Source organism: Scyliorhinus canicula, chromosome 5, assembly GCF_902713615.1.
Source record: "Scyliorhinus canicula chromosome 5, sScyCan1.1, whole genome shotgun sequence".
In the NCBI taxonomy this organism is placed as follows: Eukaryota; Metazoa; Chordata; class Chondrichthyes; order Carcharhiniformes; family Scyliorhinidae; genus Scyliorhinus; species Scyliorhinus canicula.
In genome coordinates, this window is record NC_052150.1 from 161,471,536 (window position 1) to 161,490,278 (window position 18,743).

Consider the following 18,743-nt stretch of genomic DNA (forward strand, 5'->3'; position numbering starts at 1 on the left):
CGCCCCCCTTCACCCCACCCCCCTTCACTCCCCTCCTCCCCACCACCCCTTTCCCATCCCCCTCTTCCCCACCACCCCCCTCTCCCACCCCCAGCACCCCTTTCCCATCCCCCTCTTCCCCACCACCCCCCTCTCCCACCCCCAGCACCCCTTTCCCACTCCACCCCCAGCACCCCCACCCAAAGCGCCCCATGTCCAGACCCACCCCTTTCCCCCACCCAAAGCACCTCTGCTGCCCCAAAGTTCCCCACCAAAGTTCTCGGCCCCCAAATCCCCTCCTCCCTGAACCCCCCTACCCCATCTTTTGATCTTCCAGGGAAGATCGGAGAACGGCGCTCCTACCTCCCGTGACTGGTCGGAGGGTGACTTGGCTGATCCCCGGTTGGATGAGAAGGAGAATGAAACTGCTGAACACCAACACCTCCATCTTGTCCCTTCCTGACTCCCGGGAAAGCCCGCGCCACAAAGCGCATGCGCGGGCACGGCAGCGTGCTGCTCCCCCTTCAGGTCCAGAATGTCAGCAGCAGCTCACACCCACCACTCCTTATTCACACATCTGGCTTCACAACTCCTAATTCACACATCTGGCTTCACAACTCCTTATTCACACATCTGGCTTCACAACTCCTTATTCACACATCTGGCTTCACAACTCCTAATTCACACATCTGGCTTCACAACTCCTAATTCACACATCTGGCTTCACAACTCCTAATTCACACATCTGGCATCACAACTCCCTATTCACACATCTGGCTTCACAATTCCTTATTCGCACATCTGGCTTCACAATTCCTTATTCACACATCTGGCTTCACAACTCCTAATTCACACATCTGGCATCACAACTCCTTATTCACACATCTGGCATCACAACTCCTAATTCACACATCTGGCTTCACAACTCCTAATTCGCACATCTGGCTTCACAATTCCTTATTCACACATCTGGCTTCACAACTCCTAATTCACACATCTGGCTTCACAACTCCTTATTCACTCATCTGGCTTCACAAATCCTTATTCACACATCTGGCTTCATAACTCCTTATTCACAATATGTATGGCAGTATCTGACTTCACAGCTCTTTATTCACACTGTGTATGACAGAACCACGTTTCATAACTCCTTATTCACACAGAGCATGCCAGTATCTGGCTAACAACTCCTTATTAACACTGTGTATGGCAGTATTAGCTTCACAGTATCATCATCTTTCCTTGTACTCAGACCAATGTAAATAGCATTCTTAATTGTTTCTCTCTCCACAGATGTTGCTTGACCTGCTCAGTGTTTCCCGCATTGTTTTTTTTCAATGCTGAAAAGTGAAATTTGCCACAGTCCCAGAGGCTTATCTCTCCTTTGAGTGGTGGTGATTTTATCTGAGGGTCATCACACCTCAGGCAAGGGGCAAGGCTGAGAAGGCAACATCATGGGTAACCTCAGCTGGTACAGAAATTGAACCCATGCTATTGGCATTGTTCTGTATCATAAACCAGCCATCCAGCCAACTGTGATAACCAGCCACCACTTAAAAGTGCCTTTTAAATCAGTGTGCAAGCTGGGTGCATCCTTCATAACTCAGCAAGTGGGACAGGTAGAGGATCAGTTGCAGATTCTATATACAAATTAGGCCTGAGTTCTGAAGAAAGGTAATGGATCTGAAACATTAACTTGGATTACCTGTCTCCACAAATGCTGCCTGACCTGCTGAGTACCTGCAGCATTTGAATACGGAGGTCCTGCTTTCCTATTGACACCCATACCTGAGCTGATTGTAACATTAGCTGGCACTGTACCAGCTCTATCAGTGCTGAATGATAGGTACAGGAGAGACCCAAGAATCAGATTCTGAGTATCAAGTGATAGAACAGTCCAGCATGATGGACTGGGACAGGAAGCACAGAGTTTGTTGCAATTCTTATGAAAATAGGGGCACACCAAATCCAAATCTCCTAAATCCTAATAAATCCATGCAGACACGGGGAAAAGGTGCAGATTCTGACAAACAGTGATCCAAGCTGGGAATCAAATTCAGTGACTGGTGCTGTGAAGCAACAGTGCTAATCACTGTGTTACTGTGTTACCATGCCCCCCAATACTACTACACGGTAGAACAGAGGTTAGCACTGTTGCTTCACAGCACCAGGGTCCCAGGTTCGATTCCTGCTTGAGTCACTGTCTGTGCGGAGTCTGCATGTTTTCCCAGTGTAAGCATGAGATTCCTCTGGGTGCTCCAGTTTCCTCTCACAGTTGGTAAGAGTCAGTGTGGACATTTGCTTAGGTTTCTGAGTAAGTATAGGCACTGTTGTGCTTTCTTAGTGGTGATGTGACGTGGGTGGACCAGGACAGACTTTTGGTGATATGCACACCTAGGAATTTAAGCTGTCAACCATCTCCACCTTGGCCCCAGTGATGCAGACAGGGGTTTGTTCAGTATTTTGCTTCCTGAAGTCAATAACCAGCTCTTTATTTTTGCTGGCATTGAGGGATAGATTGTTGTTGTTACACCACTCCACTAGGTTCTTTATCTCCCTCCTGTATTCTGACTCGTCGTTGTTCGACTCACTATGGTCGTGTCGTCAGCAAACTTGTAGATGGAGTTGGAACCAAATTTTGCCACGCAGTCGTGTGTGTATAGGGAGTATAGTAGGGGGCTAAGTATGCTGCTTTGTGGGGCCCTGGTATTGAGGACTATTGTGGAGGAGGTGCTGTTTTTTATTCTTACTGATTGTGGTCTGTGGGTCAGAAAGTCGAGGATCCAGTTGCAGAGTGAGGTGCCAAGTCCTAGGTTTTGGAGCTTTGATATGAGCTTGGCTGGGATTATGGTGTTGAAGGCAGATCTGTAATCAATAAATAGGAGTCTGATGTAGGAGTCTTTGTTGTCAAGATGCTCTAGGGATGAGTGTACGGCCAGGGAGATGGCGTCTGATGTGGACCGGTTGCGGCGGTATGCGAATTGCCGTGGATCTAAGCATCATGGGAGAATGGAGTTGATGTGCTTTATGACCAACCTCTCGAAGCACTTGATTACGATTGATGTCAGCGCCACCGGATGATAGTCATTGAGGCACGTTGCCTGTTTCTTCTTTGGCACCGGTATGATGGTGGTTTTCTTGAAGCAGGTGAGGACCTCGGAGTGGAGTAGGGACAGGTTAAAGATATCCGTAAACACATCTGCCAGCTGGTCCGTGCAGGCTCTGAGTGCACGACCAGTGACCCCATCCAGACTCGTCGCCTTCCGAGGGCTCACTTTCAGGAATGCCGATCTGACTTCGGAAGCTGTGACAGTGGTTATTGATTTGTCCGGGGCTGCTGGGGCACTCAACAGTGGATTGATGGTTTCCTGCTTGAACCGAGCATAGAATTCATTGAGTTCACTGGGGATGGGTGCACTGCTGCAGGAGATACTGCTCGGCTTTGCTTTGTAGCCCGTTATGTTGTCTTGGCCTTGCCACAACCGACGAGAGTCTGCAAAGCTAGTCTGTGACTCTAGCTTGGTCTCTTGACACCCCGATGTCTTTGCAGAGGTCGTACCTGTACTTCTTGTATAGGTCAGGGTCGTCTGACTTGAACGCCTCAGACCTGGTCTTCAGTAGGGAGTCAATCGACCGATCAAGCCATGGTGTAGGTACTGCTTTTTTTGGCACGCAGTTGTCCACGCATTTGCTGATGAAGTCTGTGACGGAAGTGGCATACTCATTTAGGTTGGTCGCTGAGTTCTTAAATATGGACCAGTCCACTGTTTCCAAGCAGTCATGTCGGAGCTCTTCTGTTTCCTCAGACCAGCACTGCACAACCCTCTTAGCCAGATTCTCCAACTTGTATGCCAGGAGAAGGAGCACCGTCTTATGGTCTGATTTTCCAAAGTGCGGTCGGAGGATGGAACGGGAGATACCCTTAATTATTGTGTAGCAGTGGTCCAGAATGTTGTCACCCCTGGAGGGACAGGAGATATGTTGGTGGGACTTTGGCAGTACACTCTTGAGGTTGAACTTGTTGAAGTCTCCAGCCACGACGATCAAGACCTCCAGGTATTCTGTTTCATTGTTGTTTATAGAAATGGTACAGCAGTTATCATGGGGGATTTTAATCTACATGTCGATTGGTTTAACCAGGTCGGTCAAGGCAACCTTGAGGAGGAGTTTATAGAATGTATCCGCGATAGTTTCCTAGAACAGTATGTAATGGAACCTACGAGGGAACAAGCGGTCCTAGATCTTGTCCTGTGTAATGAGACAGGATTGATTCATGATCTCATAGTTAGGGATCCTCTCAGAAGGAGCGATCACAATATGGTGGAATTTAAAATACAGATGGAGGGTGAGAAAGTAAAATCAAATACTAGTGTTTTGTGTTTAAACAAAGGAGATTACAAGGGGATGAGAGAAGAACTAGTTAAGGTAGACTGGGAGCTAAGGCTTTATGGTGGAACAGTTGAGGAACAGTGGAGAACCTTCCAAGCGATTTTTCACAGTGCTCAGCAAAGGTTTATACCAACAAAAAGGAAGGACTGTAGAAAGAGGGAAAATCGACCGTGGATATCTAAGGAAATAAGGGAGAGTATCAAATTGAAGGAAAAAGCATATAAAGTGGCAAAGATTTCTGGGAGATTAGAGGACTGGGAAATCTTTAGGGGGCAACAGAAAGCTACTAAAAAAGCTATAAAGAAGAGTAAGATAGAGTATGAGAGTAAACTTGCTCAGAATATAAAAACAGACAGTAAAAGTTTTTACAAATATATAAAACAAAAAAGAGTGGCTAAGGTAAATATTGGTCCTTTAGAGGATGAGAAGGGAGTTTTAATAATGGGAAATGAGGAAATGGCTGAGGAACTGAACAGGTTTTTTGGGTCGGTCTTCACACTGGAAGGCACAAATAACATGCCAGTGACTGATAGAAATGAGGCTATGACAGGTGAGGACCTTGAGAGGATTGTTATCACTAAGGAGGGAGTGATGGGCAAGCTAATGGGGCTAAAGGTAGACAAGTCTCCTGGCCCTGATGGAATGCATCCCAGAGTGCTAAAAGAGATGGCTAGGGAAATTGCAGATGCACTAGTGATAATTTACCGAAATTCACTAGACTCTGGGGTGGTCCCGGTGGATTGGAAATTAGCAAATGTGACACCACTGTTTAAAAAAGGAGGTAAGCAGAAAGCAGGAAATTATAGGCCAGTGAGCTTAACTTCGGTAGTAGGGAAGATGCTGGAATCTATCATCAAGGAAGAAATAGCGAGGCATCTGGATAGAAATTGTTCCATTGGGCAGACGCAGCATGGGTTCATAAAGGGCAGGTCATGCCTAACTAATTTAGTGGAATTTTTTGAGGACATTACCAGTGCAGTAGATAACGGGGAGCCGATGGATGTGGTATATCTGGATTTCCAGAAAGCCTTTGACAAGGTGCCACACAAAAGGTTGCAGCATAAGATAAAGATGCATGGCATTAAGGGTAAAGTAGTAGCATGGATAGATGATTGGTTAATTAATAGAAAGCAAAGAGTGGGGATTAATGGGTGTTTCTCTGGTTGGCAATCAGTAGCTAGTGGTGTCCCTCAGGGATCCGTGTTGGGCCCACAATTGTTCACAATTTACATAGATGATTTGGAGTTGGGGACTAAGGGCAATGTGTCCAAGTTTGCAGATGACACTAAGATGAGTGGTAAAGCGAAAAGTGCAGAGGATACTGGAAGTCTGCAGAGGGATTTGGATAGGTTAAGTGAATGGGCTAGGGTCTGGCAGATGGAATACAATGTTGACAAATGTGAGGTTATCCATTTTGGTAGGAATAACAGCAAACGGATTATTATTTAAACGATAAAATATTAAAGCATGCCGCTGTGCAGAGAGACTTGGGTGTGCTAGTGCATGAGTCACAGAAGGTTTGTTTACAGGTGCAACAGGTGATTAAGAAGGCATTTGGAATTTTGTCCTTCATTGCTAGAGGGATGGAGTTTAAGACTAGGGAGGTTATGTTGCAATTGTATACAGTGTTAGTGAGGCCACACCTGGAGTATTGGGTTCAGTTTCGGTCTCCTTACTTGAGAAAGGACGTACTGGCACTGGAGGGTGTGCAGAGGAGATTCACTAGGTTAATCCCAGAGCTGAAGGGGTTGGATTACGAGGAGAGGTTGAGTAGACTGGGACTGTACTCGTTGGAATTTAGAAGGATGAGGGGGGATCTTATAGAAACATTTAAAATTATGAAGGGAATAGATAGGATAGATGCGGGCAGGTTGTTTCCACTGGCGGGTGAAAGCAGAACTAGGGGACATAGCCTCAAAATAAGGGGAAGTAGATTTAGGACTGAGTTTAGGAGGAACTTCTTCACCCAAAGGGTTGTGAATCTATGGAATTCCTTGCCCAGTGAAGCAGTTGAGACTCCTTCAGTAAATGTTTTTAAGGTAAAGATAGATAGTTTTTTGAAGAATAAAGGGATTAAGGGATATGGTGTTCGGGCCGGAAAGTGGAGCTGGTCCACAAAAGATCAGCCATGATCTCATTGAATGGCGGAGCAGGCTCGAGGGGCCAGATGGCCTACTCCTGCTCCTAGTTCTTATGTTCTTATGTTCTTATAACTGTGTACAGTTCGTCCAGCACCTTCTTCACTTCTGCCTGGGGTGGGATGATGGCTAAAGTGAACTCACGTGGAAGATAGTATGGGCGGCACTTCACGGTCAAGTATTCCAGGTCCGGGGAGCAGTAGGTTGCCAGGGTCGCCACATCCAAGCACCAGGAGGAGTTTATGAGGAGGCAAACCCCTCCACCCTTTACTTTTGCCTGATGATGCGGTGCGGTCCACCCAATGAATTGAGAACCTCCAGGTTGTATGGCACTGTCCGGTGAGGCAGGAATTAGCCATGACTCTGTGAATCAGAGCACACATCTTTGCGGGGACTATAAAATGACAAGACAGGGTTTCTTGTTTGGACCCTTACTCTGTCCTGTTCATAGAGGAACTCTACGCAAAGCTCAGCAGCGGTCGCACATTCACAAATTTGGATATGAGCCAAGCGTAACTCCAGCTGGTTTTGGACCTGGGGTGGAAGAGGTTTGTTATGGTGAACACACACCCATTTACCCTTTGGAGTTTCATCTGCTTGTGCTATCTTTCAGCATGTAATGGAAAGTATGCTGCAGGGCCCTCCACATGTCACAGTCTACCTGGATTACCTGTTGATCACCGGTGCCTCCGACCAAGTACATTTACAGAACCTGGCTGAGGTTCTCCAGCGTTTCACAGTTGCCGGGGTTAGCTGCGCAGATAAATGTGCATGTTTCACACCACTGAAGTGATGTACTTAGGCTACCGTGTGGACCGCCAAGGCCTCCAGCTGGCCGAGGCCAAGGTACGGCCGATCCGGTGGGCCCCCATCCTGGAAGGACCGACGGACCTCCATTCATTTTTGGGGCTAATTAATTACTATGGGAAATTCATTCCGAATCTAGCGATCATGCTGGCCCCCCTGCATCAGCTATTGAATAAAGGCCAGTCATGGGAATGGATTTAGCAACAACGTGCAGCCTTTCAAAAGTGAAGAAGTAGTTGTCTGGGCAGCACAGTGGCACAATGATTAGCACTGCTGCCTCATGGCGCCAAGGTCCCAGGTTCGGTCCTGGCTCTGGGTCACTGTCTATTTGGGGTTGCACATTCTCCCCGTGTCTGCGTGGGTTTCTCCCCTGCAACCCAAAGATGTGCTGGTTAGGTGGATTAACCATGCTAAAGTGCCCCTTGATGTACCATCAATTGAACGCGAGACGAGTTGCTGTACAAAAGTATGGCTTTAATCAGCTAGATGTTAGCCCTGCGGTCGATTACAGTATAAGGACGACCGCCGGGAGTACTGGGTATTTATACCCCGTCCTGGAGGCAGGTTTAACTCAGCCTCTCGACCAATCGGGGAGCCGTCACATGACTGGTCTTAACCAATTGGTCGAGAGGCACATGACCGACCAGGGCCAATGGTAAGCCGGTGTTCTGCACCAATGGCAGGCAGCTATGCTAATCATACCACCACATTCACCCCTTGCGGAGAAAGAAGCCGGGGGGGGGGGGGGGGGGGGGGTGTCAACGAGAGCTGGGGGCGGGGGGGGTGGGGGAGAACTGGTGGTATGAGTAGTAATGAGAGAAGGAAAAAAAATGTATCCTTGGCTTCCCACTGGCCCAGACATTTAACAACAGTACATACTGTCCATACAAGGTCCATGATGGTGTTGAAAGTTAAATGGACTCGATCAGCCTTTTCGTTGCCCATGACGTCCTGGCAGACAGCCGCAGTGGAGTAGGTGACGTTGGTTCAGCCAATGGTGGTGGTTCCGCTGATGTCCTGGACTCCGGGAGCGATGGTCCTTGAACTGTCTCCGTAACCCGGGCTGGTGGTGGAGACGCCATGGATGGGGGAGGGGTGGCCTGGGTGGGGCGCTGGGGGGAAACAAACGGGGGGGGGGGGCTGTGGTGAAGGGGGGGAGGGCCGCACGCCGGCGGGTGCCAGGTCCCAGAGGGAGACCGTGTCCTGCTGACCGTCGGGGTACTCCACGTACGCATACTGCGGGTTAACGTGGAGTAACTGGACTTCTTCCACCAACGGGTCGGACTTGTGCACCTGCACATGCTTCCGGAGCAAGATGGGTCCGGGGGCGGCCAGCCACGTCGGGAGAGGGGATCCGGAGGACAACTTCCTGGGGAAAACAAGAAGACGTTCATGAGGTGTCTGATTTGTTGTGGTACAGAGGAGTGAGCGGATAGAATGTAGGGCATCGGGGATAACCTCTTGCCATCGGGAAATAGGGAGATCTCTGGACCGGAGGGCCAGTAGTATGGTCTTCCAGATGGTACCATTCTCCCGCTCGACCTGTCCATTACCCCGATGGTAAAAGCTGGTCGTCCTGCTAGAGGCAATGCCCCTGCTGAGCAGGAATTGACGCAGCTCGTCGCTCATAAATGAGGACCCCCCGATCGCTATGTATGTACGCGGGGTAGCCGAACAGGGAGAAGATGGAGAGGAGGGCCTTAATGACAGTCGATGTGGTCATGTCGGGGCAGGGAATGGCGAAGGGGAAGCGGGAGTATTCATCGATTACCGTCAGGAAGTAAATGTTGCGATTGCTAGAGGGAAGGGGCCCCTTGAAGTCAATGCTGAGACGTTCAAAGGGGCGGGATGCTTTGATCAGATGCGTGCGCTCGGGGTGGTAGAAGTGCGGTTTGCACTCTGTGCAGATGTGGCAGTCACGGGTTACTGTCCTGACTTCCTCGATGGAGAAGGGCAGGTTGCGGGCCTTTATGAAATGGTAGAAACGGGTCACCCCTGGATGGCAGAGGTCCGCGTGGAGGGAGCGGAGGCGGTCTATCTGCGCGCTGGCGCAGGTACCGTGGGACAGGGCATCAGGAGGCTCATTGAGCTACCCAGGACGATACGCCACCGTAAGATCTTGTCGTTCTTAATCTTGCCCCTCTGTGCATTATCAAACATGAAGGCCACTGACCGTTGGTCTGTGAGGAGGGTAAACTTCCTGCCGGCCAAATAGTGCCTCCAATGTCACACAGCTTCGACTATGGCTTGGGCTTCCTTTTCCACTGAGGAGTGGCGGAGTTCGGAAGCCTGGAGGGTTCTGGAGAAGAAGGCCACGGGTCTGCCCGCTTGGTTCAAGGTGGCCGCCAGAGCTACTTCTGATGCGTCGCTCTCGACCTGGAAGGGGAGGGACTCGTCGATGGCGCGCATCGTGGCCTTTGCGATGTCCACTTTGATGTGGCTAAAGGCCTGGCAGGCCTCTGACGACGGCGGGAAGGTCGTGGACTGAATGAGGAGACGGGCCTTGTCGGCGTAATTGGGAACCCATTGGGCGTAGTAAGTGAAGAACCCCAGGCAGCGTTTGAGGGATGTGAGGGTTTTGCGGAGAGGGAGTTCCATCAGGGGGCGCATGCGTTCAGGGTCGGGGCCTATCACTCTGTTACGCACTACGTAGCCGAGGATGGCTTGACGGTCGGTGCTAAACACGCACTTATCTTTATTGTGAGTTAGGCTAAGGAGTTTTGCGGTTTGGAGGAATTTTCGGAGGTTGGTGTCATGGTCCTGCTGGTCGTGGCCGCAGATGGTGACATTATCGAGGTACGGGAAGGTAGCCCGTAATCCGTACTTGTCGACCATTCTGTCCATCTCCCGTTGGAAGACTGAGACCCCATTTGTGACACCGAATGGAACCCTGAGGAAGTGGTAGAGGCGCCCATCTGCCTCGAACGCGGTGTACTTGCGGTCACTCGCGCGGATGGGGAGCTGGTGATAGGCGGACTTGAGGTCCACAGTGGAGAAGACTTTGTATTTCGCAATCTCGTTTACCATGGCGGAAATACGGGGGAGAGGATACGCGTCCAGTTGCGTAAACCGGTTGATGGTCTGGCTGTAGTCGGTGACCATCCGGTTTTTCCCCCCAGTCCGGACCACCAACTTGGGCTCGGCCCGCCGGCACCGCTAACCCTGCCCCCAGCAACCACAAGGGTCCCGCGGGCGCCGCCGTCTTGGGCCCCGGACGCCACGTGCAGGTCCTGGTCGCCATCTTGGGGCCCCGACTCCACGTGCGGGTCCTGGGGGCTGCCATCTTGGGGCCCCGACTCCACGTGCGGATCCTGGGCACCGCCATCCTGGACTGGCACACAAGGTCCTGCCAGCAACTACTCAGCCGACGACGACTACGACGATGGATCTTCTCCACGACTCGCGGCCATTCAGCTCGACTAGTCACGTCCACGCACGCTCGCCAAGACGACGACACTAATCCACCTCAACGGCCACGAGACGGGCTGCCTGCTGGACTCCGGGAGCACGGAAAACTTTGTACACTCTGACACGGTAAGACGCTGTGCGCTCCCTGTCCACCCTGTAAAACACAAAATCGGGTTAGCCTCAGGTTCGCACTCCGTCCGCATCACCGGGTGCTGCGTCGCGGACCTCACGGTCCAAGGGAAGGTTAGCCTGGAAGCCCCCCGTCCAGGCTAATCACATGGAACGTGTGAGGACTGAATGGGCCAATTAAGAGGGCTCGCGTGTTCGCTCATTTGAGGGAACTGAAGGTGGACATGGCAATGCTACAAGAGACACACCTAAAGGTTACAGACCAGATGAGAATGAGGAAGGGGTGGGTTAGCCAAGTGTTCTACTTAGGACTGGACTCAAAGACCAGGGGGGTAGCAATCTTGATCAGCAAACAAGTGGCATTCGAGGCAGGGAGAATTGTGTCAGACAAGGGGGGTAGGTACATTATGGTGAGTGGGAAGCTGGAGGGGGTGCGAATGGTACTTGTGAACACATATGCTCCGAATAGGGACAACGTGGAATTTATGAGGTGGGTGTTAGGTAAGATCCCAGACTGAGAGTCACATAACCTGATCATGGGAGGGGACTTCAACACAGTCTTTGATCCGGAATTGGACCGGTCAAAATCCAGGACAGGGAGGGTGCCAGCAGCGGCAAAGGAATTGAAGGAATTTATGGAACAGATGGGGGGAGTAGACCCATGGAGGTTTGCACGGCCGAGGATGAAGGAGTTTTCTTTTTTTTCACATGTCCACAAGGTATACTCTCGCATCAACTTTTTTGTACTGAGCAGGGCTCTAATACCGAAGGTGGTGGATACTGAGTACTCGGCAATCGCAGTGTCGGATCATGCCCCGCACTGGAGAGAGGGCATCGCCCGTTATGAAGACTGGATGTGGGGTTGCTAGCGGATGAAGTGATCTGTGGACGGGTTAACAAGTCCATCCAGATCTACCTGGAAACAAATGATACGGGGGAGGTCTCTGCAGCGACGGTCTGGAAAGCTTTGAAGGCAGTAGTCAGAGGGGAATTAATCTCGATATGGGCCCACAGAGAAAAGAGGAACGGGCTGAGAGGGATAGATTAGTGGAGGAGATACTCCAGGTGGACAGGAGATACTCGGAGGCCCTGGACGTGGGGCTACTGAGGGAGCAGCAGAGGTTACAGGTGGAGTTTGGGCTGTTTACCACAGGGAAAGCAGTGGAACAGTTGAGGAAGGCAAGAAGGGAGATCTATGAGTACGGGGAAAAGGCAAGCAGAATGTTGGCACACCAGCTCAGGAAAAGAGAGGCTGCCAGGGCGATAGGTAAAGTAAAGAGCAGAGACAGGAATACTGACCTGGACCCACCGGGGGCGAACGAGGTGTTTGAGGACTTTTATAGTAAATTATATGAGTCGGAACCCCCGGTTGGGGTGGAGGGAATGAGGCAATTTCTGGATCAGTTGAGGTTCCCGAGGATGGAGGAGGACCTGGTGGAGGGACTGGGAGCCCCAAGTGAGATTGAGGAAATAATCAAGGGGCTGGAAGGCATGCAGTCGGGCAAGGTCCCGGGGCCTGACGGCTACCTGGTGGAATTCTATGAGAAGTTTCAGAGATATTGGGCGTAATTCTCCGACCCCGGCTGCGTCGGAGAATCGCCGGGGGTCGGCGTGAATCTGGCCCCCGCCAGCCTCCGAGTTCTCCCACCCCCCCCAAAAGTCGATTCGGCATGAATCGTGCTGCCCACCTCGGAGAATGGCGGGGACTCAATGGGTCCTGTGGCCTCCCGAATCCTCCAGCCCGCAATGGGCCGAGTTCCCGCCTGTTTTTGCCAGGTCCCGCCGGCGTAAATCAAGGTAGGTCCCTAGCGGCGGGTCCCAGCTCTGTGGGCGGCCTCCAGGGTACTGGGGGGGGGGCAATCTGGCCGAGGGGGGGGGGGTGTCCCCACGGTGGCCTGGCCCGCGGTCGGGGCCCACCGATCCGCGGGCAGGCCTGTTCTTCGGGGGCACTCTATTCCTACGTGCCGGCCGTATAAGCCTCCGCGATGGCCGGCGCGAAAGTGAACCCCCTGCGCATGCGTGGGGATGACGTCAGCAGACGCTGACGCTCCCGCACATGCGTGGACCTGCGCCGGCCGGCGAGTCCCTTCGGCCCCGGCTGGCGCGGCGCCAAAGGCTTTCCACGCCGGCCGGCAGGGCGCAAACCACTCCAGCGCTGGCCTAGCCCCTGAAGGTGGGAAGGATTCCGCACCTTTGGGGCGGCCCGACGCTGGAGTGGTTCTCGCCACTCCACTGCGCCGTTTCTGCCCACCCCGCCGATTCCCGGAGAATCCCGCCCATTGAGTCTACTGCTGGTGAGGACATTTAACGAAACAAGAGAGAAGGGAGTCCTCTCCCCAACAATGTCGCAGGCCTCGATTTCGTTGATCCTGAAACGGGAGAAGGATCTGGAGCAATGCGGGTCATCCAGGCCGATTTCTTTACTGGATGTGGATGCCAAACTGCTGGCTAAGATACCGGCCACAAGCATAGATGACTGTGTCCCGGGCGTAATAGGGGAAGACCAGACGGGATTTGTTAAGGGCAGGCAACTCAAGACCAATGTTCGAAGGCTTCTAAATGTTATTATGATGCCCTCAGAAGGAGAGGAGGTGGAGGTGGTGGTAGCGAAAGATGCGGAGAAGGCTTTTGATCTGGTTGAGTGGAATTACCTGTAGGAGGCGCTGGGAAGGTTTGGGTTTGGTGAGGGCTTTATTGACTAGGTGCGGTTGCTCATACGCGAGTGTGCGTATGAACCGGCTGAGGTTGGGGTATTTTGAACTACACCGAGGGATGAGGACGGTTGGTAGAACAAATGGTAGGGGACTTTAAGAGATGGGACATGCTCCCGCTATCACTGGCGGGTGGGTACAGACAGTGAAAATGACGGTCCTCCCCAGATTTCAGTTTGTCTTTCAGTGCCTCCCCATCTTCATTCCTGAGGCCTTTTTCAAACGGGTGAATAAGATTATTTTGGGCTTTGTGTGGGCGAGTAAAACCCCACGAGTGAAGAAAGCGTTGCTGGAGTGCAGTCGGGGGGAGGGTGGGTTGGCTCTGCCAAACTTCTGCAATTACTATTGGGTGGTTAATATAGCCATGATTAGGAAGTGGGTAGTGGGGGAAAGGTCGGCATGGGAGTGGATGGAGGCGGCGTCATGTGAAGACACCAGTTTGGGAGCACTGGTAACGACACCTCTACCGTTCTCGCCGGCCCGATACTCCATAAGTCCAGTGGTGGTGGCGGCTCTGAGGATCTGGGGGCAATGGAGGAGATATAAGAGAGTGGAGGGAGCATCGGTTTGGACCCCGATTTATAATAACCACATGTTTGTACCGGGTGGCTAGATGGTGGGTTCCGGAGTTGACAGAGGGCAGGAATTAGGAGGATGGGGGATCTATTTACAGACGGGAGCTTTCCCAGCTTGAAAGCTTTGGAGGATAAATTAAAATTGTCAGCAGGGAATGGTTTTAGGTATTTGCAGGTTTTATTTTTTATAAATTTAGATTACCCAATTATATTTTCCAATTAAGGGGCAATTTAGCGTGGCCAATACACCTACTCTGCACATTTTTAGGTTGTGGGGGCGAAACCCACGCAGACACGGGGAGAATGTGCAAACTCCACACGGACAGTGACCCAGAGCCGGGATCGAACCTGGGACCTCAGCGCCGTGAGGCGGTTGTGCTAACCAGTAGGCCACCGTGCTGCCCAAGGTATTTGCAGGTTTGAGACTGCCTGAGAAAACAGGTGCCAGCCTTTTCGCTGCTGCTGTCACGGGGAATACGATAGAGTAGTTTCCAGTGCCTGGGTGGGAGAGGGGAAGGTATCGGATATTTACCAGGAGCTTTCGGAGACGGAGGAAACTCCGGTGGAGGAGCTTAAGGGCAAGTGGGAGGACAAGCAAGGAGGAGAGATAGAGGCGGGTCTATGGGCGGATGCCTTAAGTAGGGTTAATGCTCCCTCATCATGCGCCAGGCTTAGCCTGATACAATTTAAGGTAGTCCACCGGGCACACATGACAGCGGCTAGGATGAGTAAGTTCTTCGGGGTTGAGGATAGGTGTGCGAGGTGCGCGGGAAACCCAGCAAATCATGTCCACATGTTTTGGGCATGCCCGAAGCTTAGAAGGTTTTGGCATGATTTTGCTAAGGCAATGTCCACGGTACTCAAAACATGGGTGGTGCTGAGTCCGGAGGTAGCGATCTTTGGAGTGTTGGAAGATCCGGGAGATCAGGGAGTGAAAGAGGCTGATGTCTTAGCCTTTGCCTCTCTGGTAGCCCGGAGACGGATCTTGTTAATGTGGAGGGACTCGAAGCCCCCGAGTGTAGAGACCTGGATTAGTGACATGGCTGGGTTTCACATTCGCGAGAAAATAAAGTTTGCTTTAAGCGGGGCAACGTTAGGGTTCCCCCGGAGGTGGCAGCTGTTCGTCAACTTTTTTGGGGAAATTTAAAATGTCGTGAAGATTGGGCTGGGAGGGAAATGTTTATTTTACCATGTTGATGTCATTGTTTATGTTACTGTTATAAAAATTTTCAAAAACCTTGATAAAATATTATTTTTTAAAAAAGAACTGCTCATGGGGCATCACCTTCGCATTCAGTTGAGTTTGAAGATCCTGAACATTGGCGGGAAGGTCTTCTGCGGGCAGGATCGGCCTGACGTGGTCATGGCCAGGTGTACGCCCTTGGCCAAATTTTCACTGGGCAACTCTGTACACGTCCGAAACTTCAGCGACAGTGCCACATGGGTCCGGGGCGTGGTAATGGCCCAGACAAAACTGCTCTCCTATAAGGTATAGCTGCAGTGCCAAGTCCAACAGGCACATGGACCACCTTCACAGTTGCATCCCAGAGCTACCTGAACAGCTCCAGGGTGCCCAACCCTACGTATTCCACTGGCACCGGCCCCGCAGGCCCTGGATCCCCAGGACACAAAGATGGTGGACACGACCCCTCGGACTCCGACTTGGAAATAGAACCTCAGCCGTCTGCGGTGGTTGAAGAACCAGTTTCTGATGCTAAGGCAGCTGGACCGGCTCCACTAAAACGTTCCACTCAGAAGCGATGGTCCCCCATATAGGGGTAACACGGTAGCAAAGTGGATAGCACTGTTGCTTCACAGCTCCTTGGTACCAAGTTCAATACCTGGCTTGGGTCACTGTCAGTGTGGAATCTGCACGTTCTCCCCGTGTCGGTGTGGGTTTCCTCCGGGTGCTCCGGTTTCCTCACACAAGTCCTGAAAGACGTGCCGTTAGGTAATTTGGAATTCTGAATTCTCCCTCAGTGTACCCAAACTGGAGCCAGAATGTGGCGATTAGGGGCTTTTCACAGTAACTTCATTGCAGTGTTAATGTAAGCCTACTTGTGACAATAAAGATTATTATGATTACAGTATACGCCTCTGGACCCTGCGTAGACAATGCCCCAGCGTCAGCTCTGGGCAAAGCGAGCAAGAGGACTTTTGCGGCATTCTGCCGGGGCGGATGCCGTTCAGAGCTTGGCGGGGGGTTACTACAACCCTCGCCGAGGTGATGGGGTATGGATTATCAGGTTACCCGTGACCTCCACAGAATACCTCCCCATTAATGGAACCGGGCTTCCCCTTAACAATGATTTTAAAAAACATGGACTAAGTGATGTCAGGGCGGGAGAACCCTTTGGAGATTGGAGTTGAGTCATTATATGTTTCATTAAACTTTTATTTATGCATCCCACCTACCATTTCCTTGTGGCCACTCTGCTGGGATCCAACAGTTAGTGTTGTCCAGATGATCGTGAGCCAGAAGCTGTGTGGCCTTCCACCCATGCCATTTGATGAGAATCAGATCCGTTTTGAAGGTTTGAAGTAAAGAACTCACCACTATTCTTAGAATTCCCCCTATACCAAAAAGGGTCAATAAGACGTTCTAAATGGTGAACAGGGATTCTCACTCCCTGACTCCTATGCAGACTTTGGTGGGTGCTGTTCGGGTCAAACTATATTTTCAATTTATCCCCACCGCGGTATAACCCATATCTTCAGAGAAGATGTTATCTACTTACCACTTAGTAGCATCGATCCTGGGTCCCGCGTTGCTAAGTATGTAAAGTAGACTTTGTAATAACCACTGTTTCGTGCTAAAACTTTAAGTTATTTTATTATTATTTTTTTTCTTTTAAAATATAAAATTACTGCATTTACAGAAAAGTAAAAAAGACCTTTTCTTTGGATCGTCCTGGTCAGTTGTTAGAGCTTCAGGTCTGCCTTGACAATCTTTCTTCTTTAACTTTTGGTCTTCCTCAAATGGATTCGCTATTCTGCTTGGCTTTCGTGTTCTATCCTTCCCATGACCGAGGGCATCTATGAGATCTGACTCTGCTGGCTGCTAGTGATTTAGGGTTTATATTATCCTTCTAGCAGTTGTTAAGTTTATATGACATTATCGTAAAGTAACTTCATTTTGCTCTTGGCTGTTCAGTGTACCTTTAATCATAATTACTTCTAACACAACTACATATTCATGTTGAGCCTGACTTTAGTTCATCGAACTCTGATTACATTTTTTCCCTTGTAATGTTCAAAAGTGCTTTGATCCTAGAGGGGTGTTACATCTGGTTCCTGTCACTTCTAACGTTGCTTTATTACCAAATAGTGCCCTTAGCTTGTCAGAACTCTGACCCCAATTTGGTATTAACTTATGCTCTCGTGGACACGTCGTCTCCGGCTTCCCATATTCAACTGGTGTCAGCAGGATTTCACACCTAAACATTTGTCACCCAATTCAACTAAAGATCCTGACAATTATTTAATAACTGCTTACTAAAATAATTAACTTCAAAGAAGGTGTAAAATATTGTTTCTCTTCATGTAACTAAAAGTTCAATCTGCTTTAACTTGAAAGACAGGCTTGAGCTGTTACAAGCTGTTTTCTTAACGTCTGTTTGATCAAGGCTATCTGCAATTCAAAACCTTCTTTTGCTGCTGCTATTAACCCTTTGTGGGATTTCCCCCTACATTTTCTCATTTACCTGCAGGCCAGGTTTTGCCAGACTTCCATTTTTCAAATGATATATTTTCCCATTTTTACTTTACCGGTAAATTGCTCCTTTGGTGATGTGGAATTAAATTGCATGTGATAGCCAAAGAATTTATATTTTACAATCCCACATTCACTTAAGGTATGCTGGCTAATTGGGTTATAGATAGCCATTTCGGGTTAACAACCTGCTTAAATTTACTACTTTTTTTTGTATAAATTTAGAGTACCCAATTATTTTTTTCCAATTAAGGGGCAATTTAGCGTGGCCAATCCACTTAGCCTGCACATCTTTTGGGCTGTGGGGGCAAAACCCACGCAGACACGGGGAGAATGTGCAAACTCCACACGGACAGTGACCCAGGGCCGTGATTCGAACCCGGGTCCTCAGCGCCGTAGGCAACAATGCTAACCACTGTGCCACCGTGCTGCCCCTTAAATTTACTACTTGATCGAAGAATGGGGAATAGACAGCAGGACAGTTTGAGGAAACTGGTCGGCCAGAGGGTGGCACTAGTATCAGTATGCAGACACTGCATGGGTACTTGAAGGAAAGGAGGTAAACATCTGGTGAGCAGCAGTGTCCACACAAACATGAAAACAAATGTAACTATTTTTTCAAACACTGATTTGCACCTAGCAACTGACATGATTTGGGGTTATTGTGGTAAAACTGATGCCAAACTTATTGCGTAGTCACACCAATACACCAATGCAATCATCAAAATGTCTAATATCTAGCATCAACTTGTTTCTGTTTTTGGATTTCAGAATCATTTGAGGCTCAATTTTTTTCCATAAATTTAGAGTACCCAATAATTTTTTTTTCCCAATTCAGGGGCAATTTAGTGTGGCCAATCCACCTAACTTGTTCATCTTTGGGTTGTAGGGGTGA

General features: G+C 50.1%; 1 protein-coding gene across 1 annotated transcript in view; it reads right to left on the bottom strand.

Moving 5' to 3' along the window:
* Nucleotides 1-493, bottom strand: part of LOC119966378 (pituitary tumor-transforming gene 1 protein-interacting protein) — a 103,616-nt gene extending 103,123 nt beyond the window's left edge. Inside the window, exon 1 of the mRNA XM_038797931.1 lies at nucleotides 343-493. Within this exon, the coding sequence (XP_038653859.1) occupies nucleotides 343-427 (85 nt within the window). The 5' untranslated portion in view covers nucleotides 428-493. The remainder of the gene's footprint in view (nucleotides 1-342) is intronic.
* Between the last annotated feature and the right edge of the window lie 18,250 nt (nucleotides 494-18,743).